Source organism: Lissotriton helveticus, chromosome 11 (assembly GCF_964261635.1).
Source record: "Lissotriton helveticus chromosome 11, aLisHel1.1, whole genome shotgun sequence".
NCBI lineage: Eukaryota > Metazoa > Chordata > Amphibia > Caudata > Salamandridae > Lissotriton > Lissotriton helveticus.
The window spans coordinates 528,237,958-528,258,961 of NC_136072.1; the positions used below are offsets into that span (position 1 = coordinate 528,237,958).

At 47.0% G+C, this 21,004-nt stretch overlaps 1 protein-coding gene across 1 annotated transcript in view; it reads left to right on the plus strand.

Moving 5' to 3' along the window:
• Nucleotides 1-7,896: 7,896 nt before the first annotated feature.
• The window catches only part of LOC144791492 (ubiquitin carboxyl-terminal hydrolase 47-like), a 340,820-nt gene continuing 327,712 nt past the window's right edge, over nt 7,897-21,004 (plus strand). The window contains exon 1 of the mRNA XM_078666187.1: nt 7,897-8,236. Coding sequence (XP_078522313.1) covers nt 7,996-8,236 — 241 coding nt within the window. The 5' untranslated portion in view covers nt 7,897-7,995. The remainder of the gene's footprint in view (nt 8,237-21,004) is intronic.

Below are 21,004 nucleotides of genomic sequence, written 5' to 3' on the forward strand. Positions count from 1 at the left end.
AATACAGACACGGGCACATGCACAGACAACCCACATACAGATACACATCCAGTCTGGTAGAAAGGCACAAACACATGCAGACACACCCAGGAGAGCCCGAGGGGAGTTCTGAGTGTGAAGGCTGTGTGTGAAACAAAAGAAGGACATATTAAGGTGCAGTTCTAAGGGTGAAAAATTAATTGGGAAATAAAGATTCGAAGTGTAAGAGTGAGTATATTAGGGAGAAAATACAAGGGTGGGGATGTAAGGTGGGAAGTATTTCATGCGAAATACAAAGTTGGAGAAAACTGAGAAAACAGAGGCAATAAACGTATGGAAATATAGCGGTGTAAACGTCACTGAGGCCGAACGGGGCTCGGGTCGGCATTGCGGTCGGGAAAGAAATACAAGGATACAAATCTAAACAAGGAAATCAAATGGGGCAAAGCCTACAGCAGAATTCTAATTCAGGGAATGGGAAACATAGGGGTGAAAATACAATTTATAAATTAAATATAAGTCGTGACAAGACGGCTAAAGGCCGAGAGGAAAGCCAGATGGCGCGGTGCGTGAAGTGGCTGGTGTGAAAGAGCAGCAGTGAAGGGGGCGGAGAGGAGGCTCTGAGGGAAAGTGACGGCTAAAGGCCGAGTGGAAAGCCAGATGGCGATTGCGCGCGTGCAAATGAGCTTAACTGCAAACGCTAGGCCAGCAAAAGCGTGTGGTAGCACTTTGAAAACCCACTTACTAAATGTCTCGCATGAGACAGCGCGTGCGCTGGCTCAGGCGAGACCGAAAAATTATAACTATATAATTAATTCTTATCAGCACTGTAGATAACTCACTGTATAAATAACTCTATAAAAACATTTATCAATATCTCAATATCTCTAAAACAATGCATATTAATGATTAATTGATTTTTTAAAATATTTGCAATGACGTTGGTAGTGGTGATATTCCTGCGATGGTACACAGGGGGTAGGCGCTGGCGGTGTCACTGCAAGTATCGCGCACGATAAAAAAAATCAATTTTGGACAATTAACTTGGGTCACTAACTCCCCATTTCTCAAACATGGAGTCAGAGTATCTCTGCCCTGACCCCTTATGTGGGCTTTCACACAGATGTTCAGCCTTGGGAACTAACCCTGATAGATAAAATGGCGGCCGCAAATTTCTATTCAGATTGCATCCAGCCAATCAGAGCATTCCCGTTGGCACATGTAGTCGTGATTAATCACAAAACCACTGCGAAATATCCATGGCCAGAGATATCCCTATAATTTAAACTTACATTTCTCAACAACTACTGAAAGAATTTACAACAAATAAGCAAAAGGCACTTCCTTGAACCAACAAATGCCCCCCTGCCAACTTTGGTGTAAGTCTGTTCAGCGGTTCGGGCTGTAGTTGTCGCTAAAGGTTCCTATCAGAATTAACATTACAAAAGCAACTTTATTTCATACTCCAAATCCTCAGTCCCCACTGCACAGATCACCCCCAAACTTTCCATAACAAAAGTACGCAATGTGACACTTGTGTGGGTAAATTTCATGCAGATTGGTCAACTGACTCCAAAGCCAAATCAGAACATGCTTTTCTTAAGAAAACTAGGTCTAACTATAACTACCTACCAGTGCCCGCCAGTAGGTAGTTATAGTTAGGACCTGGTTGCCTTAGGAAAAGCATTATTTTGTTTGCTAATAACTTTGTAACTGTTTGACGAATCTTCACGAAACTTTCAAACCTAGTTTGCCACTCACTTTAGCTGCTGTCTGGAAAGTGTTGGGGTGACTCATCAAGACAGCCATTTTGGGACTCAGACTCAGGCCAGTCCTCAAAAAAAGGTTTAAAAAAAGAGAATGGGGCAGGATAGGAATGCCCTGACCCCCTAGGCCTGGTGCTGGGGTCCCACAGAGAACCCGCCAAGGCGGAAAAGCATTTAAAAAAAAAAAAACATTTGCAGCAAATCTCAGCAAAAATTTGTAAAAATTAAATATGAGCGGTCCCGGGAACCACCACCTCCACGGGGTCAGGCCGATTTTGTGAATTGAGAGGGAGATATGCAGCCCCACTTCCACGCCGTTTTCAGCCCCAGGACCGACCACCTACCCAGGGCCAAGCCGATTTTGTAAAGGGGAGGGAGCAGCACAGCCCTGCTCCTGCTCTATTTTCAGCCCCAAGGATCACCACCTTCCTGGGGCCAGGCCGTGCAAATACAAAGGAGGGGGGACGTGCAGCCCCACTCATGGAGTCATTCATGGCCCTTGGGTTTGCCACCCCCACAGGGCCGGCACCCTATGTCCCTAGGAGCCCACCGACAGAACACTGATGTTTGCTTTCGATTGGCGGGAGCTTTGACAGCTCCCTCCAAGCAAGAGAAAACATAAGTCCACTACCAGCAGGCAGTAACAGGAAAACTGCTCTTGCACGCAGGGAGCAGCATGGAGTCGGGGAGCCGGCACAGACTGCGGGGGCATTCAAGCTTACCTGCGGTCCAAAACAGTGAACACTGGGTGCCTTGGGTGGGGCCAGGACACCCAGCATGAAGTGGCAGGGCCAAAGGGAAGGGGTCTCTAGGGACAAATTCTGCCCGGGGATGGGAGCTGCATGTTCTGTGATCCTAGGCATCCCACCTTACTTTACTATGTCTCGTTTTCTCTGCCCAGTCATTGTGAGATTATCTTGAGATCGTTTTATTCCATGTACCATCTATGTATACCTTCCATAGTATTTATTTTTACAGGCAATAATGTTGCTTGACAAATAACAATAGTGGACATGATAAATTCAGTTGCTTAGTTCACCCATGACAACCTCGTCTGGGCACTGAGAATTCTTGAATGTTTCTAAGTTCATGTTTAGAAAATATTAACTTTAATAAATGTTACTCATTTTTTTCAAATGTTAATGATTCTTTATCATTGCCTTCCATGAAGTTTGTTGTGATTTACTTGCCAAATCTTTAATCTTGGTTCTCTCTAAGAATTGGTTCCCAAACTTTTTAGGACCACGACCCATACTTTTAGAACAACAAACTTTCGAGGCCCACCTATCCTTAATGGACATAAAGTGGGCGATATTTTAATGTAACTAAGGCATTGTGTTTGCTGCTGATATGAAAAGCAGCAGTTTTTCAGAAGACATAGCCTGACATTTGACCCCTGTCTTTGAAGTGCAAAAAATGTGACGAAATACAGAATTTAAGGGCAGCAGACTTTCTAACCTCCTACTCCTGAAGAAATCATGAAAAGAGGCTGGGGCTAGATAGATCACACCCTCCACAAGCATGCATCAAACACCACCAGGCAAGCCCTGACCTGGAACCCTCAAGGGAAAAGGAAAAGTAGAAGGCTAAGAAATACCTGGTGCAGAGGCCTCGAGGTTGACTGCAAGGAGATGGTTTACACCTGGAATCAGATGGAAAGAGAATCCCCACGACAGAGAAGGCTGGAGATTCCTGGTTGATGGCCTATACCCCAGGAGGGGTAGTAGGTATAAGTAAATAAGTAAAGCATTGTGTGGTAGTGCCATTTATAGACTGCCCTTGAAACGATCAATACATTTGCACAGACATACAGTTTTACTGATAAAACTATATTGCACACAAATTGTAATGTGTGGAAATACTGTTTCAGTGAAAATTTATAATTTGTGCACCCCCAAGTAAAGTGTCTTGATTTGCAAGACCCCAGAAGACCACTCAGCCTTCAAAACCGCTGTCACTGCACACCACCACCTCATCAGAACAACCAAGAAAGTGGCCCTACAGGAAAGGATCAATGCCAACGCACTCAATAGCAAAGAACTTTTTGCTGTGGTCAAAGAATTTGCCAAACCCAGCTCACAGACAGCAGACATCCCACCCTCCAAAGATCTCTGTAACAACCTTGGCACCTTCTTCCACCGTATGATTAAGGATATCTACGACAGCTTGCACAGCTTCGATACCCAAGACCCTCTCACCTAACCTGAAACCACTGCACCCAATGACACCAGACCCCAGCAGACCCTGCTCAGCTGGACTCCCCTCACCACTGACAACACCCTCAAGATCACGAAGAGTATCCACTAAGGAGCACCCTCGGTTCCTTGCTCACACCACATCTTCAACAGATCCGGCACTGTTAGCACCCCGAACACTGCCACACAATCAACTCCGCCACTTTCCCCGAAGTCTGGAAACACGCAGAGATCAACGCCATGCTGAAGAAACCCTCTGCGGACCCAATGGACCTCAAGAACTTCAGACCCATCTCTCTGCTCCCCTTCCCAGTCACAGACGACATCCGCACCCTCCTCGACCGAGCAAAAACTGCAGCCCTCATCCTCCTGGACCTCTCGGCTGTCTTCAACACTATCTCTCACCTCACCCTATGCACATTACTCCAGTAGGTCTGCATCCGTTACAAAGCCCTGGAATGGAGCCGGTCCATCCTCACCGACCGAACACAGAGAGTCAGACTATCACTGTTCCACTCTGAATACACAGAGATCAGCTGCGGAGTGCCTCCGGGCTCCCAGTGGCGTAGCAAAGGGGTGTGGGGGGAGAGGCGGTGCGCCCCGGGTGGCACGAGTTCTGGGAGCAGTGGCCTCCCAGCGCTCTTACCTGCAGTCTCGGGGCGAGCACACTCCGAACTCCCCACTCTTCAATCGCCCGCCGTGGGGCAGAAAACAAACCCGAGATCTTACCAGCACTCACCCTCCCGGCTCTTCAGTCCAGCCACCATGGGCGGCAAACTCAGGGACCGCCATGGGCAGCCAAAGTGCTAGCTACGCCACTGAGGGCTCCTCCCTGAGCCTCGCTCGCAGCCATCATCAGGAACAACCACTGACTCAACATTGCCCCCTACACCAACGACACCCAGCTGATCCTCTCCCTCACCAACTAACCCACAGTTGCCACTAACAACTTCCACGATGGGATGAAGGCTGTTGGCACCTGGATGAAGGACAGCTGCCTCAAGCTCTACTCAGAGAAGACTAAAGTCCTCATCTTGGGCTCCACCCCCTCCGCCTAGGACGACTCCTGATGGCCCGCAGATCTTGGATCCCACCACACATTCACAGACCATGCACGAAACCTTGGCATCATCCTGGACTCCTCACTCACCATGAACCATCAGATCAACGCCGTCTCATCATCCTGCTTCCACACACTACGCCTTCTCTGAAAGATCTTCAAGTGGATCGCTACCAAGTCCAGAAAGACGGTCACCCACGCACTCATCAGCAGCAGATTTGACTACGGCAACGCATTCTATGCCGGTATCACCCAGAAATGCCTCAAGAATCTGCAGAACATTCAGAACGTCTCCAGCAGACTCATCCTCAATATCCCCAGCCACAGCCACATCACCGGCAACCTTAGAGACCTCCACTGGCTCCCAGTCAACAAAAGAATCATCTTAAAGCTCCTGATACATGCCTACAAAGCCCTACAAAGCCCTACTCAGTGCGGGACCTGTGTACCTCAACCACTGCCTCGCATTCCACGCACCCACCAGGGACCTCTGCTCCGTCCAACTGTCCCTGACTACCATGATCCCACGTATCCGCAAGACCCGACTGGAGGAAGATCCTTCACCAACCTCACAGCAAAGACCTGGAACCCCCTGCCTCCCTACCTCAGGCAATCACCGTCACTGCCTCAATTCAGGAAGGACCTCAAGACCTGGCTCTTCGACTGAACAACAGTGCCTTCGGCGGATCAGCAGCCCCATCAGCACCTTGAGACCCTTACAGGTGAGGAGTTGTGCTTTACAAGTCACTTGATTGATTGATTGGTTTTGATCCTATTAAAATCTTTGTTTCCATCACATTTAAGAATTACACAACATTTGCTTACGTTTTTGCTTTCCTAACTGCAGAATGTGTGCATTTAATTTAACCACAAAAAGAGGGCCATGTTAAAGAGGTCATTCCTCTAGCCCATAGAGCCAACACTCATTCGGGTGTCTGCCTCACTGAGGTCCCTGCTGCTTTCAAGCAGTTTGAGCCTGCTTAAGGGTGCCTGGGGAATTGAAGGGTGTTAGTATGCTGCTCCTACATATAAAGAATGACCACTAAAATAGGCAAAAATGTATGAGTGTTAGTGTGTGTACTTGAGGGTATGTGCATGCTTGTGCACATCAGTGTCTGTGAATGAAGGAATCTCACCTTGTGGTGGCAGATTCAAATCTGAGTAGGTCTACTCAGCCTTTCATCCTTCTGAAGTCAATAAAATGAGTAATAGCAAGCTGGGTAACAACAAACATGTTGCTCTGTGTCAAGATACCCCAAGTGGTGTACATGCTTTTTCACAAACATGTATGTTATGTGTGCATGTGAGTGTGTGTTTACACACAAGTGCCGTAACTGTATATATAAGCACAAGTATCTGTCAGATTGCGTCTCAATGGCTGAAACAGCACTCAGGATTTCAAATTGAGTGCATTGGCATTTGCATTCGTTTGTCAGTCGCAAATAGCTAAAGGAATGACTTCTCCAGGATGAGTTTTATGTGCATCTATAGGGTACCTCTTTGTTTGTCAAGTTTATGCAAAATGCAAATCAACTATTTCGTGCTACACTTTAGCAAGAAATGCGTTGCCTTATCATTTTTTGACACAAGGACACATTTTGCACTACAAAATAGCGCCAAAACACAAAACAGTGGCATTTGCCTGGCTTTTTGTATGGTTTACAATTTCTCTGGTATTCATGTAGGTGATATAGCATGTTATCACTTAGAGGTGTGCAAAGTTGTTGTTGTTGCTAGTGGATGATTCTATCTATATATTAATTCTAACAAAAATATTCATTAATTTTCCAAACTCCAAAATAATTTCCCTAACTTCATCCACACCATGTCCTATTTAGTTGGATACACTGTGTCGCTTGTTGGGCATTCTTAGACCCCCCCACCCCCCAACAATATTATTGATTAAGCAAAGTGAGACACGTTTGTAAACACCAAAAACCATGTTAAAAAAAGCAGCTTTTCAGAAAAACATTGCCTTACATTTGATCTCTCTCTTTGAAGTGCAGCAAATGTGATGAGATAAATACAGAGGGGAAGATTTACAAGCCCTTTGCGACACTTTTCTGCCGCCGTTGCATCACTTTTGTGACGCAACGGCGGTGTAAACCATGCGCCACGTTGCGACTTATTTACAACATGACGCATCTAGGCAGATGCGTCACGTTGTAAAGCCCTGCTCCACATGAAACCTGCGTCAGGTTTCATGTGGGCGTTCTGTCGCAGGGTGGGCGTTCCCTCGCAGGAAAGCCCCGTAAAACTGATGCAGTGAAATCGACAAGATTTCACTGAGTCCGTTTTACAACGCTGCTGCGTCAAATCCTTGCACCTGCTTGAAGCAGGCACAAGGAGTGACGCATAATGTTAATTATGGGCGGCACCTGTGCATTGCAGCAATGTGCCACCCATACGCCACAAGATGCGTCACGCACCTGCCCCTTATTGCACCATGGTGCGCCGCATTGTGAATGTGGCGCATCCGTGGTGGCGCAAGGGGGGATTGCGTGACGCATCTGTTCTGGCGCATCCCTGCTGATTTGCAGAGATACACCAGAAGTTGTAAATCTGCCCCAGAATGTAAAGGCATCTTTAGTGTTTTGACCTGCTCGAACCACCAAAAATAGTCTCGAGATCCCCAGTTTGGGAAACACGACTCTAAGAATTTAGCTGACTGTGCATCTCTCTAAAAATCTCTAGAGCACATAGTTTTACCTTTATAATGAAATAAACAAGAACACACCTGCATTGCATTAGTCACACACGGACAAACATTGGAAGGGCTGTATTTATATTTGCTCCTACGGTTTTTTTTTGGACCTTTGCTCTCCCGGTCACTTTCTCTACCATGCTCTCTGCCCCGACCTGTCCTCCGACCGCCCCAGCAAGTTCAAGTGAAAATGAAACTGAAAGCCCTGTCCGCCGAGCGCCCCAGCAAGCCTAAGTCAAACAGAAACTGATTGCCCAGTTACTGGGAGAATTCGGACGCAGCGGCCTTTAGATGCCAGGCGGCTCCGATATCGGGGCAGTAAACTGCGGCGTTAATTTCACTAAAACCTCCGCCGTCGCTCAGAGACCCCGGACCATGCTACGGGGACTCCTCTCCTGGAACTGGAAGTATCCTGCTGTTTGCACCCTCGCGGTTTTGCTGATTCTCAACCGCAGGAGATTTCGTGGCTGGATGTCTTTCCTTTTCGCCTGTTGCTATCGGTCAGTCCGTCCGGAAAACTCCCCCTCTCAAGGTGAGTCGTTTGCTTTGCTTATATATCTTTATCTACCAATCCCGTTTCCTGCTTTTTCACTGACAGCCACATAATGATGGTCCGCCTGCGAGAAACAGTTACTTTAATGCAAATATGATTTTACTGGGATCTCCTTGGAAGTAAGAGCGGATCAAATGGCAGTGCGCTGTTCTGTGAAATAATGGAAATCGGATTTTTGGAATGAGCAAACGAGTTCTATTTAATTAAGGTCCTCTCTGCATACTCGATCGTTCAAGCCTCTTCCTGGTTGGGTGGTGCTGAAGGTGCCGGGGCAAACACAAACATGTTTCAGTTTCATTTTCAGCGCATGAAAGGGGGTATGGTCAGATTAGTAAATAGGGCAACGTTATAGTCTACTAAATCCCACACAATATGCATTGTACCACAAGTATTCTGAACTCACATATTTGAAGGTACTTAAGATCACACAATTTTGTTAAGCGGGGAATCCGCGATTAATTCGGGCTTTCTTATTTCCCTTTGTACAAATCAGCCTCTAAAGGTATCTATTTGTCTCCTATTTTTACCTCAAGTGTTAATGCTTTGTTTTTATCTTTTTGTGCATGAGAGTGTAGCAAAGGAGGCATGCAGAAGCTGGTTATGAGTTGGAGGTCCCAAGGTGACCTCCAGCAGAACCAGGCCGGCCGTGGTGCAAAAACTAAGGAAACTTCACTATTTACATGGACACCATCTACAGGAGAGGTTGTGTAGGGAAACAACCTTTACAACGCAACTTTTACAACGCACTACCATTACAAGGAAACTTTTACAACGCAACATCCATTACAACGCATGCATTTGCAACGCAACCATTACAACGCATGACACTACAACGCACACCACTACAACGCATGTCATTACAACTCAGTCATTACAACGCATACCATTACAACGCATAACATTACCATCCAACACTTACCCTACTGTTGCACCCCCTGGAGTTAGAATAGTAATTTTTACCCCTTCACTATCCAACACTTACCCTACTGTTGCACCCCCTGGAGTTAGAATAGTAATTTTTACCCCTACACTATCCAACACTTACCCTACTGTTGCACCCCCTGGAGTTAGAATAGTAAATTTTACCCCTACACTATCCAATACTTAGCAAACATGCAATGTAATGTAATGCGTTGTAATGGTATGCGTTGTAAATGTAGTTTTTAAAATTTTGTTGTAATGGCATGCGTTGTAATGGATGTTGTGTTGTAAAAAATGCGTTGTAAAGGTATGCGTTGTAAAAGTGTGCGTTGGGACGTCATCCATCCGGTTGTGTACTATTTGGGTAGCAGTCAAGCAAACAAAAAAATACTTCACTTATTATCCACCTGCTGGCAAAAGTGCCGACCTGTGCATTGAGGTCAGCAGCCATGCAAATAAGCGTAATTGTTTATGTGGCTGCTGGTTATATATCATATATTTTATAACATTTAACCAGTGTCCTGGCAAGTAACAGGAAATTTAATTATTTACCCAGCAGCTGCTTAAATAGCAGAAATAAGGTACTATGTGGCCAGTGGCTTTGCAAAAAACGTAACAAGAAAGAGCATCATTTACATAGTAGTTGGCTATATAGTAGACAGCGTGACAACTTGGCCAGTAGCCATGCAAATAGCAGAGGAACTTAGCTACTTACACAGCTGCTGTCTAAACAGACATATTTTGTTGTATTATGCCTTATGCAGATTTTAACAGGTACTTATACCTAGTAGAACTGTAAACAAGGAGTGAACATAATTGGCATCCATCTCAATATGAACATGAGGGCCCTGTTGTATTATTATTTCATTTGCAAAAAGTAGTCGCAAATTCTGCACATAAGTTTTGCGAATGGGATAGTATTTTGCAAGCCGACATATGCACTGTTTGGTTCAAAAAGAACTGAACCGCAGGCGGTTGTAGAACGACCTGCCTAATCAATAATAATTAGGCAGGTGCCAATTTGCAATACTCATTGTTTGCCAATAATCACAGAGATGCCATTTTTTTCAAAGCAGTGCTGGCTAAAAAGAAAAGTTTTCAGTTTCGGAAAACTCCTCCCCTCTAAGGCTGCAAACATGACCTCCAAAGGGAAAGGGATCATAAGGGGACCACTTCCTAAATCAGTCACCACCACAACTCGGGGTCGCTATCTCACCAATGGTTTGAGACAGCACTTGCAGTCACAAACTATCAATAAATTCCTTTCCGAATTGGAAAATGAGGGAGGAACCCCTTTCATGAATCCTCTATTGCAATTTATAAACAAACGCAAAAGTCCTTTTACTAGGCTAAATAATTTCTAACTCATAAAAAGGATTTTGGACATAATGATAAGCACTTTTGTGGTCACAAACCGTGGAATTTGGCGACATAAGACCCTTAGTGCTAAAACTGGCTAAAGGGCCCCAATGTTTTAAAGTTTCCAGGTTATTTTGATACCTGGCCATGGTTTTGCTATTCTTGTACTTAATAATCCTTGTTCGTATCGAGATTAGGTGCCTGCTGGGCCAGATCCTTATGATTTGTTTTCTCCTGGGCTTAGTTCTCATGTACCTGTTTCACCAACCATCCTAGCCTTGTTCTCCTGGGTCCTGGTAATCTTGGTCCTTCTTGTCCTATTGTACTTGCTCTCATAAACCTTGCCTTTTGGCCATCCAGGCATTCTTGGTTCCCCTGCTTGTGGCTCATCCGGCTCGGTTCCTTTCTGGTACACTTGGGCTTGGTCACCTAGTCCTGGTTCATCTAACCCTGAACCTCCAAGCCCTAGTACCGCAGATTCATGTCCATTTAGACTGAAGTGTTTTGACCCTCTTGGTCTTTGTTTTTCTGGTTTGGGTTGCCCTGCTCCTACTGGATCTTTTCCTATTCATTTTAGTCCTACCGGTACTGCAGCCATTCATCTTGGACCCCTTGATCCAGGTTCTCCTGAGCCTGGTCATTTTAGTCCTGTCCCCTTGCTCTTCCTCACTTGGTAATCAAACTTTTCTTTTTCTGTTTTTTAAACACATTCAGTTTTCCTTTAGAGTAAATGGGCTGTTTTTACAATAAAAGTATTGCTTTAGTTAAAAGAAATCACAGACATAGTGGTCTGCTGACCCCAGCAGGCCACCATCCCTGTGATTTTGCGATTCCCAATGGGTCGCAAACTGCGACCTACCTCATTAATACACCAGAGGTAGGCCTATTTGAGAATCACTGGGAATCAAAAATAGTGTTAAACAAACTTTAGTACATTAGTGCTTGCGAATTGCCAAAATTCTCTTTTTGGTAATCACAAACACTAATGTTAGTACATATGGCCCAGGGAGTCTTGGCGCTGGCAGCACAACGGAAGGGAGATTAGGACACCTAGTCATGGAGGTGTGAATTAAAAAGCCAGTTTTGAGATTCTTTCTAAAAACTGACAGGGATGAATTGGTCTTTAAGTGGTGGGGAAAGGCATTCCACCGCTTGGTTGTACCATACACAAAGCTTCTGCCCCCCCAACATGTTCTTCTGAATTTGGGCACCTTAAAATTGACTGCTGAGGAGGATCGAAGTGGCCTAGCGGTAATGTATCTGACCAGTTTATTTTGACAGTAGTCTGGGCCTTCGCCATCTAAGGCCTTAAAAGCAATACAAAACGCCTTGAAGTCTATCCTCTTCTCAACTGGCAGCCAGTGAAACTCCACTAATGCCTTCGAGCTTTGTCTAGGTATTCCAAGCAATAGACGAGCTGACGAGTTCTGCAAGATTTGTGGTTTGTTCAGGAGCCGTTTCAGTAAGTTAATATATAGAGCATTACAGTAGTCTATTTTAGACAAGGTGAGGGCAGTTAGTACTAGTCTCCTTAGCTCCAAAGGAATAAAAGGTAAGCTCTTTCTCAGAACTTTGAATGTAAAAAAGGCGCCTGAGGTAATGCTGTTCACCTGTTTGTCAAATGACAGATGGCTGTCAACGGTCTTTGGAACTGAGGTTAGAATGAAAGCAAGCTCCTCCGGCCAACAGTCCAGAGACTAGAACAAGGTATTGTTTCCCAGCATTAAAACCTCAATTTTATCAGAGCGAATAAAACATTTATGTAACATTCTTTAAGACCATACTCCTTGTTTTCTCCAGATAGACAAATACTCCTAAGCTGCAGTGCAAAATATCTATGTGCCATATCCTGAAGCTCCTGAATAGAAACCTAATTCCTACATTTTTCTCTATATAGTACAATAACATAAATGTTTTTAATGAAAATTGATTTAGCTGTTTTTTCACCTGCAATTAATTCATGCACTTTTACCTTTGTACAAACTATTGTACATTTGTATATGCATTTACATTCAAAATGTCTCACACATATTGCACCCCCATTACAAGATGGCCACCACCCTAACATTGCCTGTTATCTCTTTAAAAAAAAAAATACCGGCTCGATATAGACCTCGTTCACACTATTTATCCAACTGCAGTCAACCTATACATCATTTCTGCTGTTTAGCCTGCAGCTGGCTAAACAGCACAGATAATGTACGTTTTTGCTGGCCACTGAGTAATTTGCAGAGTTCAAGGACCGCCTCAACTACAACGCACACAACAGCAAAGAGCTCTTAAACATTGTGAAGGAACTCTCCAACCCCAGCCCCAACACCAACGACATCCCACCATCGCAAGACCTGTGCAACTCCCTTGTCTCCTTCTTCCACCGCAAGATCGCAGACATCCACGACAGCTTCAACAACCAGACCAGCATGACAGCCAACAACACTTCAGACCCCACGGCCACCACCCACAGCAACCCCCTGCTCACCTGGACTGACATCAACAACGACAACACCATCAAAATCATGAGTGTAGGAGAGTAGGGTCTGCTTTCCTATGGTCACCCCGTTTTTTTGCTTTTTGCTTCACTGGTTTTCGACTTAATGTGGTTGTGGGCCTGCTAATCAGACCCACAGCCCTGATGTTCTCTCTCTAAATTCACATCATGTACTTTAGGTACATCACCAATTGGGATTTGGGTCACTCTTATGAGTCCCTGTACAGTGTACTATAGGTACGCAGGGCATAGGTGCACCCAAGGCCTCCCAGGGGCTGCAGCATATCTTTTGCCACCCCTGGCTGGCCATCCAAACTGACACAACTGGCTGATCACTCAGCTGGGGCAAGGTCGTGTAATCACCACTTGCTTAGATATGGTATTCCTATGTCTAACCTTAAATCTGGACACATATGCACCTATAAGAGCCTTCCTCCAAAACCGGTCTCAGAGATTCCTAATTAACGGCAACCTGTCCGCTCCCACTCCAGTCACGGTTGGAGTCGCTCAAGGATCAACGCTGTCTGCCACCCTCTTCAACCTTTACTTAGAACCGCTTGCCAAAGTTCTACGCACTGCAAATATTTCCTACCGTATGTATGCTGACGACACCCAGATCTATATCAAAATCTCATTCCTCAAGGAGATTCTCTCCCTGAACAAGACCCTGAAGCTAACCGTCCAATGGCTCGCCTCCAATCAACTCAAACTCAATGCAAAGAAAACATAATTTCTGCTAATTTCCCTTCCCAAAACTGACCCTGAGATTCCGAAATGGATTAAGGCCATCACAGCCTTAAACTGCCTTCCGACCATCATGGAGTCGGCCAAATCACTGGGAATAACCCTGGACTGCAAGTTGAACATGCAGAACCACATCAACTCAATGGCCAAATCAGCCAGATTCCATCTGAGCTACCTATGGAAACTGAAACCCTTCCTTGACGCTCTCGACCTAAAAATGGAAGTCCAAGCACTAGTCAACTCTAGGCTGGAATACGGCTGTTCAACCCTCTCGTGTTTACCCAAGATCTCCCTGGCACCCTTAAAAGCCTGCCTCAACGCGGCCGCTAGACTACTCACCGGCACAAGGAAATTTGACCACATTTCTCCACACCTGAAAGCGCTGAACTGGCTTCCTCTCGAGGCCAGAATACAGCTTAAGCTGGCATGCATCACATATAAGGCTTTACACTCAAACTCCCCTGCATATCTCGCACAGAAACTTGTGGTATCCGGAGGAAGCAGAAATTCATGGTCCGCCACAGATCTCCTACTCCAGCCGGCACTCTTTTGAGAAAAAAAAACTTACAATCGGGCTTTCGCTGAGGCTGCTCCAAGAATATGGAACTCTCTCCCACCCGCCATCAGAAGAATCCCCTCTCTTGCACGCTTCAAAAAGGAGGGCAAATCCTTCTTTATGGGTAAATTCCTCGCTTAAACTTGGCCTACTCTTGCCTCCTTCTGATGACCTACTCACCATGTAACTGGGACCTTGTCTTGAGTAAATGGATTGCAAAATGTCTATGTTATCCCTCCATCCCTTTTGTACCCTGCACCCCGCCCCCTCGCTATTGATGATACACTATTATTATTTCATGCCTTTACAACTCTGCGACTCTGTAAAGCGCTCTGATACCCTAACGGGTCAAGTTCGCGCTCTATAAAACACACAAAAAAACAAAAAAAACTCCTAAGGCAGGCCTTAACAATCCTGAAGGCAGAGTGCTTGGTTTTATGTGAGATGGTGCTCTAGCATGAGCTGAGCTTGTCTGCAGCTTTCGGAACCATGTCCTTATAGTTGTTCCAGGATATTGCCATACCATATACTCTTAAGTGCATTATAATCCTCGCGGTTATTACTAACTTTGGTTTGGCTTTATCAAAACATGTCGTGTAAGGTGTCATACGCTTTGGAATACTACCCCCTCGCCAGTTCTGGCGACGGGGGTAGCATTCCACCCTTCTAGAGGGAAAAGACATGTTACTTCCATTAATCCCGGTTAAAGTTAACCAGAGCCTCAGCATCACAAAATGGATGCTGCTGCCACAGACACAAGTCTGACCTCCTGCTGCTGGGAGTCCTTCCAGCGAGAGAGGCTTGGACAATAGGTTTCCTGTCACAGGTAGGTGCTAGCACCACCCCAGACAGGAGATAGAGGATTGGGGCAGGGAGGGCTGAATGAAATGAGACACTGCCTGGGGCACACAAGGTGTCCCATGCATAGTCCAGTTCAAACCGGTCCTGGGGCACTCCAGCCCCAGCTCTGGAACAAAACTGGACAAAGGGAAAGGGGTGTAACCACCCCCTTCCTGGGTCCTACCCATAGGAGGGACCTAGCAGGTAATCCAGCCCCTAGATTTGGTATATAGGTAGGAGCTGTGTCCTTAGACTTTAGATAATCCTGACTGAAACTCTGATCCGAAACTCAGGACCCTTCGACATCCTACTCGACGTAGAAGACTGAAGAATCTCCCTTGTGGTCAAGGAGTGACCACCCTGTGCAAGCAGGCACCATCAAGCGCTCAACGGTTTGCTTTGTCGTTGCTCCCGCCGGAGCTTGAACACAGAGCCTGACAAGACCCGGACTTCCAGACTTCCTTCAGCCAGATCCACAGCCACAGCAAAGCTGAGGCCCGTGGAGGCGACGCGAGAAGTGGGACCGGCCATCTTGGAAAGCCAGAGAATTGCTTTCCGTGCAACTTCTGAGGCACCCTCGAAGTTGTGCATTGGGGATTGAGAAGCTCCAGCTCCGAGCACCAACTGCACCGAAGATAACCCCTCCTCACTCACCGAGTGCTGCGTGGGGCCCTTTTGCATTTTCCTGCTCGACGCGTCTGTCCGGTCACTTGCCCATTGGCTAGTGGCCTCTGCGACTACGAAACTTTGAATTTCCAATGCTGGTCTGGTTGCTCCAGACTGGCCCTTGCTCCCCTGAAAAGGAGCAGCCCATCAGACCTTGCTGGTCTGATCCAGAAGCCATCTTCGATTCCTGCGTTGGTTGCATTTGCCAAGGCCTGTTGATTCCGAATCGAGAACCGTACTGCCATCAGCGAGAGCCTTCGTGGGACAGTCCGTGCCCAGCTCCTGGTCGTCGTCGACACCTCCTGGTCCATGTGGCAGCGGAGACGAGCTTCACGACAGCACCTGATCGCATCCCGACATCGCCTGGTTCCTTCCTGGTTCCTTCCTGGTCACTGGCTAGTGACCCAGACTCTGTCCCCTCTGGTTTCAGGTACTCTTCATCCTCGATCCACCCTTGGAACCAACCGGACTCTTCTCTCCTGGTCACCTGCAGCATCTTTTCTCCAAGGCTCCATAGAACTCCACGACGAAACCCGACACACTTTGACACCTATGCACCCGCTTCCTGTGGGTGAGGTAACGCGATTACTGCGGTGCTCCTGTGTAGGTTTACTCTCCTACTATCCTAGTTTCGAGTGGTTTAGTTCTAGTCCAGTCGGAGGACTCCTAACTCTTTACCTTTCTAACTTTACGCACCCATTGACTTCAATGTGTGCAGGCGTGTGCATTTAGACACTGCACCCGCATCCCGTGGGCCTCCTGCTCCCTAACTATTGTTAGTACAGTGTAGCCCCAGCGATTCCCAAGGCCCTAGGCCTTATCATTGTTTGTGATGTGGTTATTATACCACTATTTTAGTATATGGTTTAACGGGCCACCAGGGCCTATCCATATGTGTGCAACTTATTGTATGCTATATTAAGTAATTTGTTATGCGCTTGTGCTTTTGTTCTCATAAAGAGTACAGAGGGTTGTTTTAGAAATAAATACATATATATTTTGAATATATAACCTGTGTGGTGACCTTTCATTTGGTATTAAAGGGATTGCATATGGTAAAACAGCTGGCTTCACATGCCCTCTTGAGTTTAGCCTAAGACTGCTTTTTTCCATGCTACCACTAAGATAGCTGGCCTATAAGGTTGACTTTACAACCATCACCATAAGGGTTGTTTGGACTGGTGCAAGGTGCTCACTAGAATAGTGAACATCATATACCAGGCCAACTTCTCACAATGAGCACCAACTACTCCGGCTCCCCATCAGACCCGTGCCCTCACCACATCTTCAACAAAACCAGCGCCACCATTGCACCCCATCCCCCATCTCCGCAAGGCCATCAACATCTCCTTCGAGACCGCAACCTTCCCGGAGAGCTGTAAGCATGCCAAGATCAACGCCTTGCTCAAGAAGCCCAAGGCAGACCTGAGGGACCTCAAGAACTTCCGGCCCATCTCCCTGCTCCCATTCCCGGCGAAGGTCATCGACATCGAGAAAACCGTCAACAAAGATCTGACCCGCTACCTCTAGGAGAACAACATCCTGGACCCGTCCCAGTCCGGGTTCCATAGCAACTACAGCACTGAAACGGCCCTCATCGTCGCCACCGATGACATCATGGCCCTGCTGGACAACGGCAAGACAGCGGCTCTCATCCTCCTGGACCTATCAGCCGCCTTGACACGGTATGCCACTGCACCCTGCGCTCTCGCCTCCAGGACTCAGGAATCCGAGGCAAAGCACTGGACTCGACCACCTCCTTCCTCTCCAACAGAACACAGAGCGTCCGTCTCCCCCCTTTCCGATCCGAAGCCTCCAAGATCATCTGTGGCGTACCCCAAGGATCATCCCTCAGCCTGACATTGTTCAACATCTACATAGACCTGCTCGCCCACGTCGCCAGACTTCATGACCTCAACATCTTCTCCTACGCCGACGACACACAGCTGATCCTCTCCCTCACCAAGGACCCCCTCACCGCCAAAACCAACCTCCACAAAGGAATGAAAGCCGTCGCCAAATGGATGAAGAACAGCCCTCTGAAGCTGAACTCGGACAAGACAGAGGTCCTCATCCTCGGCTCCACCCCCTCTGCCTGTGATGACTCCTGGTGGCCGACCGCCCTGGGAGCAGCACTGACACCCACCAACCACTCACGCAACCTGGGGTTCATCCTCGATTCAACACTCTCCATGACCAAGCAAGTCAACGCCATCTCCTCCTCCTGTTTCAACACCCTCCGCATGCTCCGCAAGATCTACAGATGGATCCCAACCGACACAAGAAGAACGGTCACCCAGGTCCTCGTCAGCAGCAGGCTGGACTACGGAAATGCCCTCTCCGCGGGAGCCCCGGCTAAACTGCTGAAACGACTGCAACGCATACAGAACGCCTCTGCACGCCTGATCCTCGACATCCCTTGCTTCAGCCACATCACACCCCACCTGAGAGACCTGCCCTGGCTCCCCGTCAACAAGAGGATCACCTTCAAGCTCCTCACCCACACACACAAGGCACTCAACGACACTGGACCAGCATACCTCAACAGACTACTCATCTTCTACAGCCCGAACCGCCAGCTCCACTCCGCCGACGGCGCTCTGGCCACCGCCCCTCGCATCCAAAGAGTGACCTCCGGTGGCAGATCGTTCTCCTACCTTGCCGCGAAGACCTGAAACACCCTCCCGATCCTCCTACGGCAAACCGAAGACCTACTAACCTTCAGGAGGCTACTCAAGACCTAGCTATTCGAGCAGTAGCAGCAGCACCCCCCCCCAGTGCCTTGAGACCCTCACGGGTGACTAGCGCGCTTTACAAATGTCTTGATTGATTGATTGATTGTTTGGCTGGCAGCACGGTAAATAGCCACTTCCTTAGACCCCTTTCCAGGCAGTGCTTTAAATGTACTCAGTGCCTGACCTTCTTTAATTTGGAAGGGATAGTACTGGCACTTCTCAGCACAGCTCCAATGTTTTTAATTCAAGGTTGCTGACACTTCTCAGCAGCATACAGGGACTCTGGGGCAAGGAGTACCTGAACTTGTATATTTCCATTTCAAACACTCACTCTCGGCTAAAAACCATGTAATTTCAAGACACTGTGGCCTTATTAATAGACTCGAACAGTAATTCTGGCCCAGAAATTCCATTGCTCCGTTCTCCGTGCAACATGTCATTGGGCCTCTGGTAATAAAACTGCCTTGCCTCTCTCCAGTGTACTCCTGAACTTGACCTCTCTGGGTAGGCTAACCATGAGCAAGGACATGAGGGAAGTAGCAACTGGTAGGAATGCCAGTAGATGCTTTTTGTCCCATTTTTTTTTCTTCTGATTTTATGTAGCGCAAACTAGACCCGAAGGTATCAGGTATCGAGCGCTTCCCATGAGCACCAGTTTAATTACAGACGGACACATTCATTTTTGTTAGGCAAGGGGAGATTAGGTGATATGCCCAGAATCACAAGATGTTGAGCGTCGTTGCTGAGACTCAAACCTGGTTCACCAGATTTGAGGTTGACCACCCTAGTTATTAGGCCACAACCTCTCCCCATTGCTGCCATGCATCACACACTTCAGTCAGCCCTCATCTTTTATGTAAGAGCACATTGCATTCTGAGACATGTAGTTTCACATTCAACATTTTAAGGCACCTATCACAGGAAGCAATGTTGCCTAAAAAGCCAAATGACCTGACTTTTTTCGCATTCATGATCTAAAAAAACTTGAAAGATGCTAAATAGGGATCACAGCTCCCCCAAACACTTTCTATTTTAACCCTTTCGGTGAGCAGGAGGGTCGAGAGCTGTCCTGCGCCACGGTGCTTGTGTGCGAAGGACGGCTCCCGGCCGTCGTGGCACATGAAGCCACAAATCCCTCTGGTGCAAGCACCAGAGGGATTTCTTTTTCTCCCCTGTAGCCTTGGGAGCTGGGGAAGAGCTTCCCCGGCTCCAGAGGCCCCCCCACTTCCCCCCCCGTTTCTGTGAAATGATGATCAGCGCGCACGTCGCGCTGACGTCATTTCACAGAAACTGAAACTGAAATGAACCTTTAGGCTCATTTCAGTTTCCCTTTTGACGTGCTCAGGGGGCTATCTCAGCCCCCTCAGCACGTAGAAAGACGGGAGAGGTATCATTGGAAAGGGGAGAAACTCAAATGTAGCTGAAAAAATCACTTTTTTCTCAAATTTCTGTCAGGGAAAGTTCTGGAATCTATGTGGAGCCACAAATTTCCTACCACTCAGTGTTCCTCCAGGTTTCCCGATAAAAATGATACCTCACTCGTGTGGGTGGGTCAAGTACCCGCGACAGGCAAGGGCCCAAAACCTATTGAGGAGACATCAAAATAACCTACCACAAAACAACCTGGTTTTGCAAGGGGGGGTCACCTGGGTTTTTGGCCCCAGGCTCGGCGGCAATCTTGGGAAACTACCAAACCCACACATTTCTAAAAACTAAACACCTAGGGGAGTCCAGCGAGGTATGGCTTGCATGGGTCCCCCAACATTTTATTGTCCAGAATCCCCTGCAAACTTTAAATTTAGTTGAAAAAAATCACTTTTTTCTCAAATTTCTGTCAGGGAAAGTTCTGGAATCTACGTGGATCCACTAATTTCCTACCACCCAGCGTTCCCCCAGGTCTCCCGATAAAAATTATACCTTACTCGTGTGGGTGGGTCAAGTACCCACGACAGGCAAGGGCCCAAAACTTATTGAGGAGACATCAAAATGACCCATCACAAAACAAACTGGTTTTGCAAGGGAGGGTCACCTGGATTTTTGGCCCCGGGCTCGGCGGTAGGGTGACCAACTGGCATTGGTGCAAATTCAGGACGGTGAGTGTAAAAATTCAGGACAAAGGGTCAAAATTCAGGACACAAATTCAGGACAGGAGGTCAAAATTCAGGACAAAACTTCAGGACAATAGGTACGTTTTATAGACACATCAGAGGTCGCGCAATAGTATGTAAGTAAGCCCATTCATTTCCAAACATATTCAACCATTTGCAAACCTATCCATCATGTATCCTCCATCTATCATTTCACTCATCCATCCCTTCATCCATCCCCTCATCCGTCCTTTCACTCATCCTCCATTATCCATCCATCCTTCCACCCTTTCACCCTATCCATCTGTACACTTATCCATCCTCTCTTCATCCCATTCATCCATTCACTCA